This window comes from Seriola dumerili, unplaced genomic scaffold, assembly GCF_002260705.1.
Source record: "Seriola dumerili isolate Sdu_G_001 unplaced genomic scaffold, Sdu_1.0 BDQW01000301.1, whole genome shotgun sequence".
Classification (NCBI taxonomy): Eukaryota; Metazoa; Chordata; class Actinopteri; order Carangiformes; family Carangidae; genus Seriola; species Seriola dumerili.
In genome coordinates, this window is record NW_019174556.1 from 1,662,042 (window position 1) to 1,680,563 (window position 18,522).

An 18,522-nucleotide genomic window follows, 5' to 3' on the forward strand; every position below is an offset into this window, starting at 1 on the left:
AACAACATCACACAGTATTAGACATGCTACGACAAATCTGTTTCATCTTCTGTATTCATCCAACGATGGATTAGAAAAATAGATAATAATAATATTTTTTCCCCCTAACACAACCGACCAAGCAGTAATTTGTCTTTCCTTGTTGCTGTGCCTTTGAGATGATTTGACTTGATCTGTGTCTCAGTGAAAACAGCTAGCATGTCTGTTCTGATTGTTATCCAACTCACACTGTGTCTCTTTTTTTTTCTTTTTTTTTTGCCTTAATTCTCCTAATGAAGCATGTCTAACTCTTATCTTGTTTTTCCACACAGTTACAGTCACAGTTACAAATCAAGATCAAAAGAAACCTAAAGAGTGCAATATTCTCTTATCTACATCATCAGCATCCCACCTATACACAGGAGCATTTTATAGGGAGGATAAGGGGGGGGGGGGGGGGGGGGGGTGAAGGAGAGGAAATCTCTTTAACATTGCGCCTCAGGCATCAACACACTCAGGCATCGGAGTGCTGCACAAGGACAGGACACACTAGAAGACATGGACTGTCCAATGAAGGGAGAGGTCTTTGCACAAGTGACCAAATCCAAAGCACCGAAGTGGTTGTCGAAGGTAGTCCTTGTCATATTCTCTGGTTGGCTGGCACGTAAGTGAACAAGTGCCATTAACCAATCATATTTTATACTTAGACAGGAAGAGAAATCATAAACATTTGCCAGGAGTATTGTTTTTTTTTTTTTTTTGTTTTTTTAAATTATGAACAAACAATACACAGAGAGGAGTCCAGAGGCTGTTAGTACGATTAAGTATCTGCCTGGGGAGTCACCTAGAAACGTGCAGTTTGACCAAAAAAAACAGTTTTCTCTTTTTTCTTTTTTTTCGTTTTCTTTTTTTTTTAAAATTACGACAGGTACTCGTCATTGTCGTCATCGTCATCCTCATCTTCATCGTCCTCATCGTCCATCCCAGCCTGGTCGTTGAGGACAAACGAATCTTCATCATCATCGGTAAAGAGCGAGTCTCCGCTACCAAGGTCTCCAGAAGACTCCAAAATCACACCTAGGGACAGAAATGAAACCAAAACTTATGATTAAAGAAATAGTTTGACATTGTGGGAAATGCAGTTACTCGCTTTCTTGCGGAGAGTTGGATGAGAGCATGAATACCACTATCATGCCTGTACAGTAAATATAGCCATCAGCTGGTAAGCTTAGCTTAACGCATCAGAGAAACAGCTAAATTTAATAGTTTTATGATCCAAATGCATTGTGGTAAGTAAGAGATTTCATGCAAAACAAAAAAGAGAGTTAATAATGCTTTGATGCTTTAACTGCAAATCACGCTGCATCTCTTTATTCTTTTACACAAACACACAAACTCTCACATAGACTCTCTGTTCTCCACAGTGTTTTACCTACCACAGTCTGCGGGGCCATGGGTGCGTGAACCAGCCACCTCATTGCCATAGCGATCCACACACCAGCACTGTCCACTACTGCTGTGACACTGGTGGGACCTGTAGTAGCCCTCCTCATCACAGGACGGCAAATACTGGCCTACACATACAAGCCAAAGCACACAGACACACACAGTGAGTCAGGGTAACGCCCATTTGAGTGTGTGAGTGTGTGTGCGTGCGTGCGTGCGTGCGTGTGTGTGTGTGTGTGTGTCTCACCAAGGAGCTTCTTCCCTGCTTGCTTCTTGTTGATACTGGACAGCTCTGCTTTACAAGGGGAATCTGAAAAGAAGAGACAAGGGACTCTGGTAACAAACTGCAGAAGTCTGCTGTTCTGCGAATGCATCTGTTTGTGTGAACTTTGCCTCTTTTGTGTACTTTCTGCTTTTGTCATGATGTTTGTTATCCTGCTGTCTCTGCTTTTACAAGTGCAGCGCTGGTGACTCATCAGTAAATGCTGTTTCTTCAGGACCAAAAAAAAAACTAATTTCGCATCCTGGGTCTCGCACAATAGTGTTTCAATGCAGTGCATTCTATTGTATTGTGTTGCATTTTATTGTATATTACAGATTGGGGTAATGTATTCTGTACATGTCAAGGGAGAATATGACATGCTGATTGGCTGGAAGGTATTATAGGTATTATTTCTATGCCAGGAGAAGTTTATAAGTTTATAAATGAGAGAAAAGTTCCGGTTTATTGCAACTTGATCCAACTTTTTTCAACTTTGGCCATGATTTCCATTGGTATTGACATCACTGGGCTCAAAGTAATTGCTGAAATCTGGGAAAATGGTGACATTGGAACAGTGAAGTCTGACAGGGCAAAAAAGATCAGACAGGTTGTAAACAAGCCAGCAGTTAAGCCAAATGATCTAAACCACTTTATATGTAGGCAAAACCCTTAATGTTGATAATGACAGGAAAACTGTATCTATGACGACAACTATGGTACGTATAGTAGGTCAAAATAAAACCAGAAAGCTGGGCAGCAGCTGTGTTTGCACGTATTGTGTATTTCCGGGTGTGAATGCATTTGAAGTGTTTTTGGATTTGCATGTGAGTGCATGTGGATACCGCACCTGTGTACCTCTGGAAGCATGTGCACCACTCAGAGCTGGTTATGACTTTGTCTGCATGTGTATCGCAGGACTTGAAGAACGCATCGGAGCATGGCTCGTTCCTGTCCAGGTAAAGGCTCTTGATCTCTGATTGGTCCAGCTGGAGGTCGAAGTTTGTGTCCAAGCGAGAGAACATCCAGCCCAGAGGATCCTTACAAATAGGTGATGCCCCTACCTCAAACTCTGCAGACAGAAGACAGGGTAAATGTAGAAAGGTCTGAAGAGTAAGTGTGAGTGTGTTGATGCATGAGGAAATGCGTCTATTTTCTTGTTTTTTTCTTGACTTATGCTAATGTCATGTGACTCACTGTTCTTCTCTGGCTTCTGGATCTTGACTCTCTTGTGGTTGCCATTCTCATGCAGCACTCTGAACCAGTCTCTCAGACGACTCACCACTTCCTTCAGGTCCGACTCACTGCACACTGAGGAATAATAACAGTAATGATTAATGATGATAAAGTGATGCTTTATTGTCCCTCTACTCCCTTATGTAGATGAGAAGTCAGAGTCAGCTACAGCGCAGCATGGCTGCCCTGGAATTTGTCACTGAAGACTTTTTAATTAAGAAGAATTTGCTGTTTATTTTGCAAAGTACCCTTGCTTGCAGTGTTCAGTCACGCGTGCCGAGATTTGTACCTTTCTTTTCTGCGGAACTCTGCTCAGGCTGAGAGGGGCACGGACACATGCCAGAACACTTCACAGCGATCTTCTTTCCTGTGATGCACGCCTGGTAGTCTAACTTACACTGAGCAAGAGCGACAGAGACAGAGACAGAAGGCATGAAGCAGAAGTGAGAGTAAAATCAGGATGTGTGTCTCATCAAGAAATAAAAAAAAAATCGGACTCGTGGGCTCAGATGTTTCTATTATGAGCGAGAGATGATGTGATAGTGCGAGCATGTGTACCTTGGTGGAGTAGGTGTGGCCGTCGGTTCCACAAACGGGAGAGGGGTGAACCACGGGGCAGGGTTTGCACTTTGACCCTGGACTCTGGTACAAATTGGCATCTTTAAAACTAGAGAGGAGATTCAAAAACACACACACACACACAAGCACTAAACATCTCACTGTATGCATATGAAACAATTACAAATGAAGCTGTGTCCTTCGTCGACATGCACTCTTTATTCTTCTGTGCTTCATTCAAAGCCAATGTTTTGCTAGCATTTTGTAGCTGTGATTTATTGTCTTGTTCTTACATCAATTTCTGAAATGAGACAAGGATTTAGGATTTATATGTGATTATTTTCCGATTTGCTTGCAATGTGTAGCCATAATTGTGTTGTTGCTAAGAATGGGAAATGAGGTCAGTATGGCGTTACTGTCCTCTGTCCAGTCTGCAGTGTCCCAGACAGACACACACACGCATACAAAGCCCATTCATATCACTTGGCAGGACTTTGTGTCCGTTGTAAGGCAGTGCCAATGCTGGGGTAATTGGACTAAACAGTAATGTCACACAACAGTCACAAGAGAGCTGGGCAACCAGTAGTCCAGCTGGAAAAACAGACAAACAGCCATCTCTCTGGTATTGTTGCTTATCATGCTGCCTGGAGAAGTGAGCAAAAAAAAAAAAAAAAAAAAAAACAAGGGAGAAAAACGAGGGAGGAGAAAAGAAGTGGAAAGTGATTGTGAGTGATTGTGTTCTTACCTAACTCTCCTCTGGCTGACACAATTGGCAGTCTTATAATCCTCAGCAACGCACACCTTGTGGCGGCTGCATTTGATCTTCAGACACGGGTCCTTGGCTGGATCAAGGCCTAAAAACACCAAACATCCATATTGTATGAGAACTCTTTTAAGTGTATATATGTGTACTGCTCATGTGTGCGTGACCAAGGTGTAGCCTCCCTATTTGAAGAGCTTCCTAGAAAGACTGAGCCCATGAACACAGACAGAGAGGAAATGTCCCCAGGTTATATTTTGCTTTTGTTCTTTGAAATTCTAGATAGATGATTCCTAGTTAAAGCATGTATTTCCTTTCATTTCAACAGATCCAAGTGATGTGGACATGTGTTAGAGATCTGTGTGTGTGTGTGTGTGTGTGTGTGTGTTAGGTCTAGCCACAATCTCTTACACTATACTGCCAATGTCTCTCTCACGCTGTACTCAAAGCCATAATACCGTTAAGTATCCTCACAGCTAAAAACAGATGGAACTGGTTATAGAGGTGTCTTCTGACCTTACATCAGCCTGCGCTAAGTGCCAGTCCCCCTGTGTGCTCTTGTCCTGAGATCCTCAAACTGATCTGGTATCAGATCCCACAGCTGAGAGCCACATTGGGCTTTCAAGGTAAGAGCGGATTTTAGATCTGAATCTGAGGCAGAGGGTGTGATCTTTGTTGTCAAAGACAAGCTAGCTGTTACTGACCACTCGTCAGTATCCAGATCGGCACCTATGAGCACGATCTAAGAACCTCAGCTGATCTCAGAACAGTTTGTGTATGACCTCTGCTCTAAAGAACCTTACTGTAATCCCTGAGCAGCTTTGGCAGATTATCCTGCCTCCATCCTCCAACGCACTATCTAATGCTATTGTTTCCCCGACATGTCTGTGTGTGTGCATGTGTGAGTGTGTGTGGAAGGCATGTGCGAGTGTGTTCGAGGATACAGCGATAAGGGAGAGTGAATGTGCTCATGTCCTGGTGTGTCTGGATGTGTGTATGAGCTTATCACAGTCTGTAATACTACGAGAAATGAAGCGGATCGAAGAATAGAAAATCGCCTTGTCGATGTTCGCTACATAGATCGACTGCTTGGTGAAGTGAAAAGAATCAGTGATGGCTACAAAATAACAGACGTTCATAAACATACGACATTTTGTAAAGTTGTCTGAATGTGAAATGTTTGCACAAAAAAAAAGTACTGTATTTGACATGAACTCCTCACTGTCCTTATCTTACTGCCGCTAAGTCTTGATGCTAATTGGTCACCACATTTCAAGCAACATGTTTTAAAGCATCTAAATTCCAGGGAATAGACAACATTTAAGTGAGACACATGATTGTTTGAGGAAGGTAAATCTAATGTAAAAAGAAATGCTCACCAGATTTCAATGAAATTTGGTGAGTTAGGCCTTGCACCAAGAAACAAGTGATTTGATTTTTAGAGATGGATGGCATGATCATGTGGCATCTGTCAAGCACTTAACTTTTTTGCTCATGACTCTTACATTAAATTTGTAAATTGTGTTTCAACTGCTGCTCTTCTGTTTCATCCACTCTTAACTGAATTTAATGCATAACATATTTGGAAGAAACTTTTTTTTTGATATGTCACACTGTGTTCCTATAACTGGTTGCCAAATTTTTCCTGGCATGACCTATTTGAAGTCAATTTCCATAATTCTTAAATGCATTATACAAATAAAAAACAAATGTAGTGTCATGCACATACTGACTTTGAGCAATTCTGCTAAATTTGAAGGTAATTCACCTGTGGGCGGCATTTTGGGCACCATAATACATTTAAGTGGCCATAGCTCAGTGGCAATAAGTGTGACTCACTGTGTAACTTTGTACAGCTCTTGCTCAACCAGCCCTGATCTATTCTCCAAATATCATGACCACAGCCAGCCAATCACCATCACTGTGTATATTTTGATGCAGATACATATCCATATGTAGATTAAACATTTTAACTAAACATTTTCTATTGATATTGTTCAGCTTTGGAAGTGGTATAACTTCTCTTTGTCCTTTCTAGTGTGCATGTGTGTGTGTCTGTGTGTGTGTGTGTGTGTGTGTGTGTGTGTGTGTGTGTGTGTGTGTGTGTGTGTGTGTGTATGTGTGTTTTTAAATCACAGAAGAACCAGCTCTCTCAGTCACACTCACCTTGATCGAAGGGCTTGGATGGAGTCCATGTTCCAGGCTCCTACAATAGGGTTAACCAATATATGAAATCATGAAAACACTGTTCACCTGACACCTAGAGTAAATAATACATGACAGATACAAGACTATTAAGCAGTCATACAAACCTCCACTTCCTTTAGGAGAAAGCATTACGGAGACAGAGAACAAGAAATTCATTTTCATTAGGTTTGTCTTTTTGAGTGGAAACTTTGCATAATGAAATAAACAGATGGAAACACACCAACACACTGTGAATTACAAACACATGGTGCATGCATATATATCTAGTCCAGACAACGCTGATGTGTTGACAGCAACTCTGCTGTCGTGTGCAAAAAAGTGTGAAAAAAGTGTGACAAGGCGTGTATGTGCGTGTGTGTGTGTGTGTGTGTGTGTGTGTGTGTGCGTGTGTGCGTGTGTACGCGTGTGCATGTACTGCTCATCCCTTATACCACCAAATGGAATTGTGTGTATATACCATACATGGCATATGCACATACAACAGAGGGAGGCTCTCTTAACAGCTGAACAGATTGACATTTTTAGTAAATGCTTTTCACGTTTAGGTTCAGGTTCCAAAAAATGCAATTTGAAGTGGATTTCAATTACTGACTGTGACATGCTTTCAAAAAGAAAAATTAATGTCTTTAGCTATTTACAGTTAAGTGAAGGGTTTAAAGCTTTCAGTGTAAGTTAACTAGGATTTAATGTCAGGCTTATGTCTGACAAAAACCTTTTAAGATTTAAATTATGATCAGCCAGTAAAATCTGTATTGTGCAGTTGAGCAGAAAAACATAAATATGATGTTTTGGAATCTAATTTACTGTAAGATGCGTCTGTTCCTCATTAACACTAAAACAACTCATGTTCAGTTGACAAGCGTTGTCAACCCGAGTTATCAAAAGCTCAAAGAAGTTGCTTTAGAGTGAGAATAAGTTCTTCAGTGCATCACAACATTGATATATGTCTTTAAATATACTGTAGAGCCAAATAAGAAACGCATTTAATCGGAAAACTACACTGTGGCTTAATACAGGATATTCCTGGAAAATGTGTATTACTTGCAGTGAAATGTGGCCCATGTAACACGGCTCTTTCCTTTATTCCCTCATTGGTTTGAAAAGTGAACTGTTTTAAAACCTTCCTTGCCACAGTCAAGCCATTCAGTCCCTTGCATATGGATGTATTCTCACAGTCTAAGTAAGGAATGCATACATTAGAGCCGAGTGGTTTGGCATCTTATAATAGAAGGACAAGATGGAGACACGCCCATCTTTTTCTCTGCGGCTTTATCCTCAGTCTGAATTCAGAGAGCTCACGTCAGCTTTCCTCTCATTTCTTTCTCTGGTTAGAAAGACACCGCAGAGTCTTCTCCCTCATTCCATCACAATGATAACCTTATCTTGTTATATCTCATCTGTTATCTCATCTTTTTTTTCATTCACTTACACTCATGACCACACACACACACACACACACACACACACACACTTGTTTTTGCCACTTAAGAAGTATACCGTTGACTTGCAGTCACGTAACCTGCCTGTAACCCCAAGTCTTACCCTAATCTTGGTTAACCTTGTGGGTCTCATGTTTTTTTTTCTTCTTAGTTCCCAGCTGGAGGCAAATCAGCACATTACGCCTCCGTCAACTGACTTTTGTCCCCACAGTCTGATAATTGGCTTTAGAAGTAAATGACAAAACAAAGTTACCTTACCAAAATAGTCAACAGTACAATAACTTTGCCTAAAAATACACAACTACTTGCCTAATTCACTGATTACTATCAATTTTCTGGTTTAGTAGTAGATTTTTATTATCAAAATACTACTTGAAAGCGCACACACATAGCTTTGGCAACTAGTCATTTATAGTAAGTCAGAAAACAAGATATTCTCTTTCTCTCTCTCTAGCTTTATTTGTCTCTCTGTCTTTTAATGTGTGTATTCACTGTGTGTGTGTGTGTTGTGGTGTGTATGTTTGTGTATTCACTGGTGCACTGTGTGTGTGTGTGTGTGTGTGTGTGTGTGTGTGTGTGTGTGTGTGTGTGTGTGTGTTGACTCATTCCGTTCTATATGCCAGAACAAATAGGAAAAAGGAGGGAAGTAGGGGGAGAAAAAAAGTCTTCTCAGGATAAATCCCACTGTGAGTCTGCACAGAGATGAGTGTTTTATCCACCCAATAAAAGCTCTGTATTGTAGATTTGCACATTGTGATGTTGTGCAAATCTCCACCAACAGGATGTATCAAATGCAAATTAAAGGTAAAATTCAGAACCAGCAGTGGGAACACTGTCCAAGAGGCTCTGAATTCATCTACCTTTGGTTTTCTTTGGTGTACGGTTCAATAATTTCTATTATTTATGCTACAGTATATGCCACTGTGGGTAGAAACAGAAGAGATATGAATTGTGAATCAGTCACGACACAGGGAGGCCATAGTAACAACAATTATAAAGCAGTTGTCACTTGTTTTGCAGTAAGAAAATAAAGAACCGCAAAGCTGAATGTGCTTCTGAAAAGGTCTTTTACAAGTGAACACTTAAAAACAATCAGCCAGGCGTATAGAGGTGTGAATCATTCAAATCACAACTCAGTCTTTGCCCTAACAGTGCTTTTAGTTGTCGCTTGTTTCACTTTGGTAGATCGAAATGGAATTCATCAGGTATGAGATACAATCGTAACATGGATCCTGTAATACAGTGACAGTTGCAGATCTACCAGAAAAAGTGATGGTGAAAGTACCTACTTTTCAGCACTGGCAGGGCAGGAAGTGTGTGTGGGCATTTGTGCAGGTTAAAGGTTCTAAGTGAGTAAACAGGGGTTTACGTATTTATAAAGATGCAATACTACAGTATATTATACTGCTCAGTACTAGTTCAGATTGTCTTTGGTATAAATGTTGGAGCAAACTAAAGTGTTGTCCTCAGGTCTGCAAAGTGTTAGAAAGATTCAGTGCTGGTTGAAATTAGGTTATATAGGTTAGTTATCTTCCTGCATTGCTTCATTGCAGTCTAGCACAGTATACAAGTTTTTTTTTTTTTTTTTTTTATTCAACAAGCTTTCAATTTTTCCTCAGGAAGCTGAAGTACATTTAGACCTTGAACTTGTTATGTATGTGAGGTGCAGATTCAGTAATGTTTGTTTCCTGTATTGTCACTCGCTGAGGAAACAGACGCAATGACAGAGTTACTGAGCTGCATTTCATGACAGTGAAACACGTTTTCTTCTTTTTTTTTCTTGCATATACAGTTACTTGACTCAAACATTTCATATTAACTGTTGCTGAATCTATAATCTATACTATTCAATTTATACTTTGAAAGGTTGCATATTACCTTTTCACAGTAAAACACACAACTCGACTAGCCTGAGATGATTATGCAGGTCTTAATGGGGATCTTTGGATATCTATGTGTACAGGAGCCTAGTAGTTTTTCAAAAAGCATGACTTTAACTGTCAGGAGTGTCCGTCTATCTTGCTCTTTGGCCTCTATAAGGTGAAAAGGGTCAGCTCTTGCTTTTTCTCAGCTCAAATTAGTTTCTCCCTCTTGTCCTTGATTGCTGCCCTTTCTGACCGTATGTACCTTCTCTTCAGATTTGGAATTACGCACATTAAATACTGCAAGATCTAAATAAGAAAAGAGCCTGTATTTTTGAAACTTAACAAAGATAAAGCCAAATAGCGAGGTACTTTTTTTTTCTGTTCAGGATGGTTCCCTTCTAGCAATGCAGACTGTGGAGACTGAATAATGAGAACATTGCATTAATGGGGCCAGGCCCTCTAGACCAGTCAAGACAACAAAAGTGCTTGCGGTCTGATTCCTTAATGGAATCAACAGATACACGCAAACACAGAAGCGCACTAAAACACAAAACACACACATATGCACGTGCACAAACACACACACACACACACACACACACACACACACACACACACACACACACAGTTCTACAAACAAACAAACTTATCACCACAACACTGACTGTAGTGCCAGAATCTGTCAGCACTACAAAACATCAAATAACTGGATGTGCACTTCACTGCACATGCAACCAGCCACCCACTTTTCCGAAAACCACAGAAAACCTAAAATTCAACAATAGGTCTAATGGCCTCCTGAGTGTACGCTAAAAATAGCAACTTTTCAATTTATCTTTCCATCTCTTTCCACCTCTGTTACTCTCTCTCCCTCACAGTTATAACAGACTTTTCCCCTCATGTGCACAAATATACACAACCGTGTGTGTGTTCAGCTCTGTTGGCTAACATCCTAATTTGCTACTGTGCATTAGGGCTGAACAATTAATCAAAATATTATCAAAATCGCAACATGGCAAATGCAATATCCAAATTGCTTTTTTGCTGAAGGTAAAATGTGCCTCAACATACCATTAGAAATGAAGCACTGTGGTGCTACAGAGATGCACCGGCCTACACATCATATTCTCCAGACATAGGTGAGCATGCTTGTTTTGGTTCAGACCCCAGCAATAATCACATCATCATCATTTTTTACAATTTTTCAAAGTTGTGACTCATATCACAATCACAATATCTGTCAAAAATAATCACAATATGTATTATATAATATTTTTTTTGTATGTCGTTCAATCCTACAGTGCATATTAATTTTGTGTGGTTTTGGCTGCATGTCCATATAAACAGGTCCCCATGAATGCTGTTTCTGACATCCACTTTTCTTACCTTTACTTCAGATTTTCACAGCTTTATCCTTCCTAATTGTGTCCTAATGACTTCCTTCCCTTTCCTGGCTCCTTGCTCTCTCCCCACTAACGTTAAACAGGAAAAATACGTGCATGTTTTCACTGTACTGGCTCTGCTTGTCTTGCTCAAGCTTGTCGCATGCATGCATGCATGCACAAACACACACAAATCCACACTGAGGTGCTTTGAAGTGGAAAAGGCCTCAAGCTCTCTACCTTCCCTACATCATTCACCCTTCACAACACAAACAACACAGGACAGACATGCACGGTAAAAACAGACAAAGAGAGAGAAGAGGAGAGGAGAGGAGAGGATGAAAAAGCATAATCTGCTCTAATGAGGATGGTCTAAACAAGCAGTTAATTTACTCATATACCATACAATTAAGCATCACACACACCATCACACATCATTCATTGTGTTTTTCCTTTCATTGTCAAATATACCTTCCTCCTCATCCTATCTTTTCACTCTGTGCCAGTGCTAAGCTAGCCAAGGTCCAGCAAGCAGAGCAGAATGTCTAAAAAACTGAGATGGCACCGGTGCAGGAAAGACAGCCCCAGGCTGCTCCAGCCCATCCTAACAGGTCTTACAGTACATCAGTGGCCAAGATCCTATCTAGTGCACTTAGCAGGAGACCCACTTATGGCTCCCACTGAAAGATGAAAGTGACAGTACATGCCTAAAATGCAAATTTCAAATCACAGTTAAGCTAGGTTTGGCATAGAATACCAATACATAAGTTTAAAACAGTAGGCGTATTAGGTTGAGAAAAATGTACAATTATGAATATTCACAGTAGTTGCAGGATTAAGATAGTAGAATAATAGATTTGAGTGCAACTAAAGACTTTCATTTAAAAACTAAGATTACAGACTACTGCCACAATAAATAATCACATAATAGATTGTTTCTGAAATCAAGAGTCATTATTAGCTCCAGTATAAGTTTGTGCATAAAGGCCTAACTAAGCTCAAGCTAAAAGCAACTAGCTTGTTTAAAACTAGTGATCTGCTAAATCGTGTTGAACCATTAAAACTTTAAGAAATTTCTCAGCTACTAAAGACTTAGGTAATGGGTAAATTGATTGCTGGGAAACATATTTATCACAGTCCAACTAACTAATGGTATTGGCCATTTGGTTGATGAACATGATGTTTAAATTTGAAGTATTGTGTAGCAATATCATTTTTTGTGTAAGTTAAAAGCTTCCAAGTAAATGTCATTAATAAAGAGCATTTTCATCAAGCGTCAGGTCAGACATTTCAACCATGTCCCGTTACATCTTTTACTCTTCTCTCTGAATGAGTAAAGCTAACATAGTATACAATGTATTGGCAAGATATCATTAGCTTTTACCGTGGGCTCAGTTCGCTACAAAACTCAGGCTAAACCTAGCAGTAATGACTTATCCCTATGTAAGAACTTGTTTTTGTGGTGCACCCAATTTAGTGATGCATACATTACCACGTAGTAAACTCTTACATTAAAACTAGGCCAAGTTTGAACTGCTTGAAAAACATTTATAGACTTTACGAGGCAGTCTGTAGCTGCTTCTTTTGTCATGTAGTTGAATAGATTCATATACAGTATTGATTGATTTCTATGTGATATAATGCAAAAACACACAGTTGCACATTGACAGACTGGGACACAGCACTAAAACAGTAAATAAAAGACATACTCATACTGTACATATAGAGCACATAATGCTTTTGCACTCCACCTCAATCTCTAATGCCTGAGCCTCAAGGTTAAAACACAGATATGAATACACACACAGCCTTCAGCTCACTGCCAATCATCCCACTCTCTTTCATCTTTGCTTTTCACTCTCATTACTGTACCTCCCTCTCAGGTATCTATCTATCTGTCTATCTCATTCTGGGGTATTTATATACGTCTTTTTGCAATAAAACAGTCACAGAGCTCTCTCAGCTCTCTCTCTCTAGCACACACACACAAACACATACACACACACAATCTTTGTCTTACTGTATATATCGCAAAGAGTTCAGCTCATCTTAAATAGCACAGCACAAGGCCAATCACATTCCCTCACAAGCATTCGGTCCTGACACCCTATTTGCATAATCCAAATCCAATAGTTGGACCTGAGGTGCATCACGTGGGTCCACCTGAGCTGATGGATTCACACGCTTAAGTGTGACAGGCAGGGAAAGTGAGCGACAGAAAAAGCCTGTTACAGGTTAAGAAAAAGACAGTAAGTACCCTAATATCTGAAAATGATAAAGAATGTTGCTCATGTTTTTCTCTCTCTCTTTGACACCAAATGTATCAGGGATTCTAATCCCAAGAAATATCTACTGCATGTGTTCAGCATGGAGGTAAAATCACTCATTAAAGCAAGTGTGAGTGAAAAGTGTATTATCTCTTGTGCATTATGTTAACCCTGTTGTTTTTGCAGCACCGTCCAAGTACTGATCTCCAATGTCTTTCATCTGCAATAATATGTATCTTATTATTCCCTAATAAACATATTAAAGAATCTACAAAGCCCAACTATATGTTAAAGGCCACACTACAGCAAAACTAAATACTTTTCTACTGAAAGCTTGATGATTAATAGATAAAAGGAATCTATACGACACCAGAAAGCATGACTACATTAATTCTGGCAGCCCTGCTACATGATCAGAGGCTGTATGGTATGCGTCATGACAATCAGCGGCAGCATTACTGCACTAAGTGGCCTTATATAAACATGTCAGGGTAATGGTGGCTGACAGCACCTTGTTGAAGTTCGCTAGTGAAGACACTCACCAGCAGCATAATAAACCAGATCAGTTCAAACACAATCACTACTGTACTGGTTGAGAGAGGAGACCACTGGGAGACATATGTATACATAGCCACTGAGACATCTTATAATATTCCTTTAAAATTCCCACAGGAACAGTGGACAGTTAACAGTGGACTTGCTCTACTTTTTGGTCTTTGAAGGCTATCATTGTGTTTATATGCTGTTATATTCCCAGTTGAGACTAATACACACAGACATGAATACAATGACTGAAAAAAACAAAACACATACACATACACACACAATACTCGGTCTTGACTCTCCATTGGTTTGCTCTTCACCACCTTCTAGCAGGTGTTTATTCCTGACCAAACAGCACATCCAGGCCTCGCTGCTGCGGACTCCCTCCCTTGTACCTGCACATAATTAGGCCCCTTTCGGGGACTCAGTGGTGCCTCTCGGACAGCTAGGCGATGTGTGTTTTTCAGAGGCCTCAGCTATCTCAGTAAAGCGGGGACTGCTATCGCGAAAACACATTCACAGGCGGTGATCATCCCGGTATCATTAGTGTATTGAACATGTGACAAACACCACAACGGGCCCCGTGACGCGTCGCTTGGACACAACGAGAAAACGAGGAGCGCATGATCACAAAACCAGCGAAGGTGGCTATAGGGAGAGAAGAGGGTGGTGGGGGGTGGGGGTATAGGCTAGCGGGGGGTGTAAATGAGATAATCGGGGGGGGGGGGCGTTAATAATATAATCCATAAATATTACTCACATCTCTGAATTTATCCCATCTCTCAGCGAGCCACTTATCATCAAAAAAATTGCCGCTATCGGAGCGAGCGGAGACGTGTCCAAAGGCGAAGGCGCACACACACAGCAAGGCGACGCTCAGCATCTGCGGACACACAACAACAGCACGGGGAGAGGACATGGAGATCAGGCTGCAGGACGCCGCAATCGCGTTGAAAACAAAGGCAGTACAATGTACATCACATCAGCTGAAGGACACTGATCATCAACACTGAATATAATGATGCGAAGGTGTTTTCCGTCCTACCTTGTCGCATCAGCTGCTCTCCAGACTGTATGTGCTCGCTGCCGTTTTCTGTCACTAGTAATAGCAGCCCTCTCTCTCTCTCTCTCTCTCTCTCTTCTCGTCTCTCTCACACACACACACACGAACACACACACACGCTCTCTCTCTTCTCTCTCTCTCTCTCTCTCTCTCTCTCTCTCTCTCTCTCTCTCTCTCTTCTCTCTCCCCCTCTGTGCGCAGCAGAAAACGGGACTGCGCATGGCACCGTGCGCGGGCCCTGCGCTGTTTCTATTTTTTTTTTTCTCTCTCTCTCTCTCTCTCTCTCTCTCTCTCTCTGCCTCTCAGTGCAGTGGAAACGGTCCTGATGGCTCGCTGTGGGCTGTTATCAGGCCACCGCTTAAGTGTTTCCCACTGATTACCTCTTGTGAAAAAGAAACGGGGCAATCCTTTGATAAAGGTTAGAGGGATCCATATCACAGCAAAAATATAGAAGGTTGTAGCAATCTTTCACAGATCGCATGCACAAAAAACAACAACAAAAGAAACAAAAACAACAATAAAACAACAATAAAAAGTCACCATTAACTCATTATGATGTATTGCTGAGAGAATGTAAACTCACATAGGAAAAAAAAATAGTGTTGAGCATGTGCTTGTGTTATTTTTATTTTCTTATTATCTCTCTGTTTCTGCTCTGTTACAACCATCACACCGGAGTCGCTCAGGCTTGTTTATACAGTAGTGACTCATGAAAGAGTTTTGCTCACATTCCTGGCAGAAGTTAGCCCAGGACTGTAAATTGATGCTACAAGATAACATGGTTTCCATCAGAAATGCACCTAAATGGCCCACTCTGGATGATTTGTGGAGGTGGGTGGAATTGTTCCCTGTTAAGTTAGTCCTTTCTGGGACATGCAAGTCCCAAAAAACATTCCTCCTCCTCAGAATGGTTGAGTGTGTTTCAAGAGGGAAAATTTGTACTTGATTGTACTTGGCTTCAACATGACACCACAGGGGCTTTTGCTGTAGATTTGGCACACAGATAGACTCCAGGGAATTCTTCTTGTATGTTTGAGAGTTGCTAGTTCGTCGTGGGTGTCAAAGAAATAAACAGAACTCGCTTCAATGCTGCAGATTCTGCAGGTCTCTAGAGCTCAACTGGAGGAAAGAAACACCATTCTTCCAAAAGATTCCACCAACATCTCTGTTTTAAAGATGTTGGTGGAGAGTGCTGTCTAACAAGCAGGTGAAAATCTCCTGTGGTAAACTACACTGAAACCTTGTGATATCAAGGGCCATAGAACATGGTTCACATCATTTCCATCACTAAACCCTCAGTGCCCTACATTAAACTATCTTTATGTTTCTCCACTCATTTATTCAGCAGTTGAACAAGGTCAAGAAATGGTCAGAGAGGAGGATGATGGGAAAATAAATGAGCAAAAACCATGCAAAGATGGAGAGGGAGCGAGCAAGTTGGAGCATATTCAAATTGTTACCAGGCTCTTCACAGAGAAGCCTGGTGGTCAGGCAGGTCAGGATGTTATTATGCACAGTTGCTGTAGAAACCAACCTTGACCTCAGCTTCACATCTTCATCTTCATAAGAGGCTGTAGAAAAGACGAGTATGTTTGTGTATGTGTGTGTGTGTGTGTGTGTGTGTGTGTGTGTGTGTGTGTGTGTGTGTGTGTGGGCATGTGGAAAAGATGACAGGGTGCAGATATTTGAAAGTCAAATTAGAAGTATGAAGCATGCACGACTGCATCACAGAGACACACAAAAAGAGTACCATGAGGGGTACGCAGCTGAACGGTCACCTGCAGAGAAGCACACACAGGTACAGACAAGTAAAACATGTTTGATGTGAGTTCTGTGTTCATTCCAACCGGAAGTGTGCAGCATGTAAACAGGAAACTGGTAGTAGAGAAACCGCAGAGCAGGAGGCGCTGGTCTACTTTGTGCCGTGCTTTGTTCTCTCACATCAACACAATGTGGTCTGATATTGGTTATGACAAGATAGTTGTGAAGATGGTGGTGAGGACTGTGGATGACGTGCACATTCTTTTACAGCTAACTGTTTTATGACATTTGTGCAAATGGAAATGGTAAAAGAGGTGTTTTGAGTGTGTGTGTGTGTGTGTGTGTGTGTGTGTGTCTTCCAGCCCAGGGGGTTCATACATTATTCAGTCTCAGACATTAAAGATGTAGATGTGGTCAGAGACATATGCAGGAAAGACACACAGAGTGCTCACACATACACACACACACACACACACACACACACACACACACACACACAAATCCACACAAGCATGCCCACACACACAAACTTCTGTTGTTGCTTAATGAAACTCTGCATAGATTTTTCCCTCCTCTCCAGTTTAATTTTCCTTTTTTTTTCCTCTGCTAAGTAAATTCATGAACATCACACATTGTTGACTCGATTGCTACGCAGGCCGCAGAGAAAAGGACGGAAAAAGGAAGGAGTTGAAGAAAAATAGGACAAAAACAACATAATGTGTGTGTGTGTGTAAGTGTGTGTGTGTGTGTGTGTATTTGGACAGGAGAGGCATGACACGTGTCTCAAGGAGCGGGGATTTCACAGCCCAGTGACTCTGTCACTGTGCACCTGCTCACTGAGACGGTGGGAGGGAGGAAATGGAGGAAAGAGGGAGATGAGGTGAGAGAGATTGGGGTAAAAGTAAGTAGAAAATCCATCAAGAGAGAATTAGTGTGAGTGTACCAAAGGAATTTAATCAGCATAATTAGAAAAAAAAAAAACTAAACAGAGAGGCCGTCCATGGAATACCATATAGTAGCATTTTAAAAACACCACTGTGCACTGTGGTCAAAAGTATGTGTACCATCCAAACATGACATCCTCCAAAATCTAATTCCAAAATCATGGTTAAATAATGTGCTGCTATAACAGCCTCCATTTCTCTGGGATGGTTTTACACAAGACTTCAGAAGCTGATTTCAGGGACTTGCTACAGCTTCATTTCAGATTCAGCTAAGGCACTAATGTTGACCCTTGCCCACAGGTGGTGTCCCAGTTCATCCCAAAAGTGCTGGCTGTGGTTGAGGTCCAGGCTCTGTGCAAACCAGTTAAGATTGCTACAGGACACTCAGAAAACAATTTCTTCATGGATCTCACTTTATACACAAAGGCATTGTCACCACAAAGCTGAAAGCACTGTCATAAGCCTTTTTCATAGCATGCATTCTGAATTGACATAGCAGGAAAAGCATGGATGTTCCTAATAACATTTATTCGAGTGTCCCAGTAAGTCATGACAGTGTGACAGTGAGCCTACATGCACATTACTAGGACCCTGAAACTGAGGCAGCTAAACTGAATGTGGCCATCATTCATGTTATTATATACACCTGTACTTTTTGTACTGTGACATGTTAATATATAACCTGTAAGACAGGCCTTAAGTGTGTTGTAGCACTGTAGCATCAGCCCAGGTGTGTCCACATACAACTGGCTTTGTAGAATCTCGCTCTGTTTCTCTCTCTCTATCTCTCTCTCTCTCTCACTCATTCAATG

General features: G+C 41.1%; 1 protein-coding gene across 2 annotated transcripts; it reads right to left on the bottom strand.

The window, feature by feature from the left end:
• Nucleotides 1-211: 211 nt before the first annotated feature.
• spock3 (SPARC/osteonectin, cwcv and kazal like domains proteoglycan 3) lies at nucleotides 212-15,080 on the bottom strand. 2 transcript variants are annotated; one of them, XM_022758516.1, is made up of 12 exons: nucleotides 14,988-15,080; nucleotides 14,703-14,825; nucleotides 6,551-6,559; nucleotides 6,405-6,444; nucleotides 4,224-4,332; nucleotides 3,479-3,587; nucleotides 3,210-3,318; nucleotides 2,882-2,995; nucleotides 2,535-2,756; nucleotides 1,673-1,735; nucleotides 1,416-1,553; nucleotides 212-1,056 (listed from the first exon to the last, which is right to left on the bottom strand). In XM_022758516.1, the coding sequence occupies exons 2-12, from the start codon at nucleotides 14,823-14,825 to the stop codon at nucleotides 899-901; spliced, it is 1,194 nt and encodes a 397-aa protein (XP_022614237.1). In that variant the 5' UTR covers nucleotides 14,988-15,080; the 3' UTR covers nucleotides 212-898. The 2 variants fall into 2 exon arrangements, with proteins under 2 accessions (XP_022614237.1, XP_022614239.1); XM_022758518.1 differs by lacking the exon at nucleotides 6,551-6,559.
• Nucleotides 15,081-18,522: the final 3,442 nt, after the last annotated feature.

Excerpts from the sequence above, each read along its gene's own strand:
- spock3 (XM_022758516.1), bottom strand. The coding sequence starts at position 14,825 with ATGCTGAGCGTCGCCTTGCTGTGTGTGTGCGCCTTCGCCTTTGGACAC. Across the intron at positions 1,736-2,534 it reads ATGCTTCCAGAGGTACACAG|ATTCCCCTTGTAAAGCAGAG; the intron begins GTGCGGTATCCA and ends TCTTCTTTTCAG. Across the intron at positions 1,554-1,672 it reads AGCAGGGAAGAAGCTCCTTG|GCCAGTATTTGCCGTCCTGT; the intron begins GTGAGACACACA and ends TTGTATGTGTAG.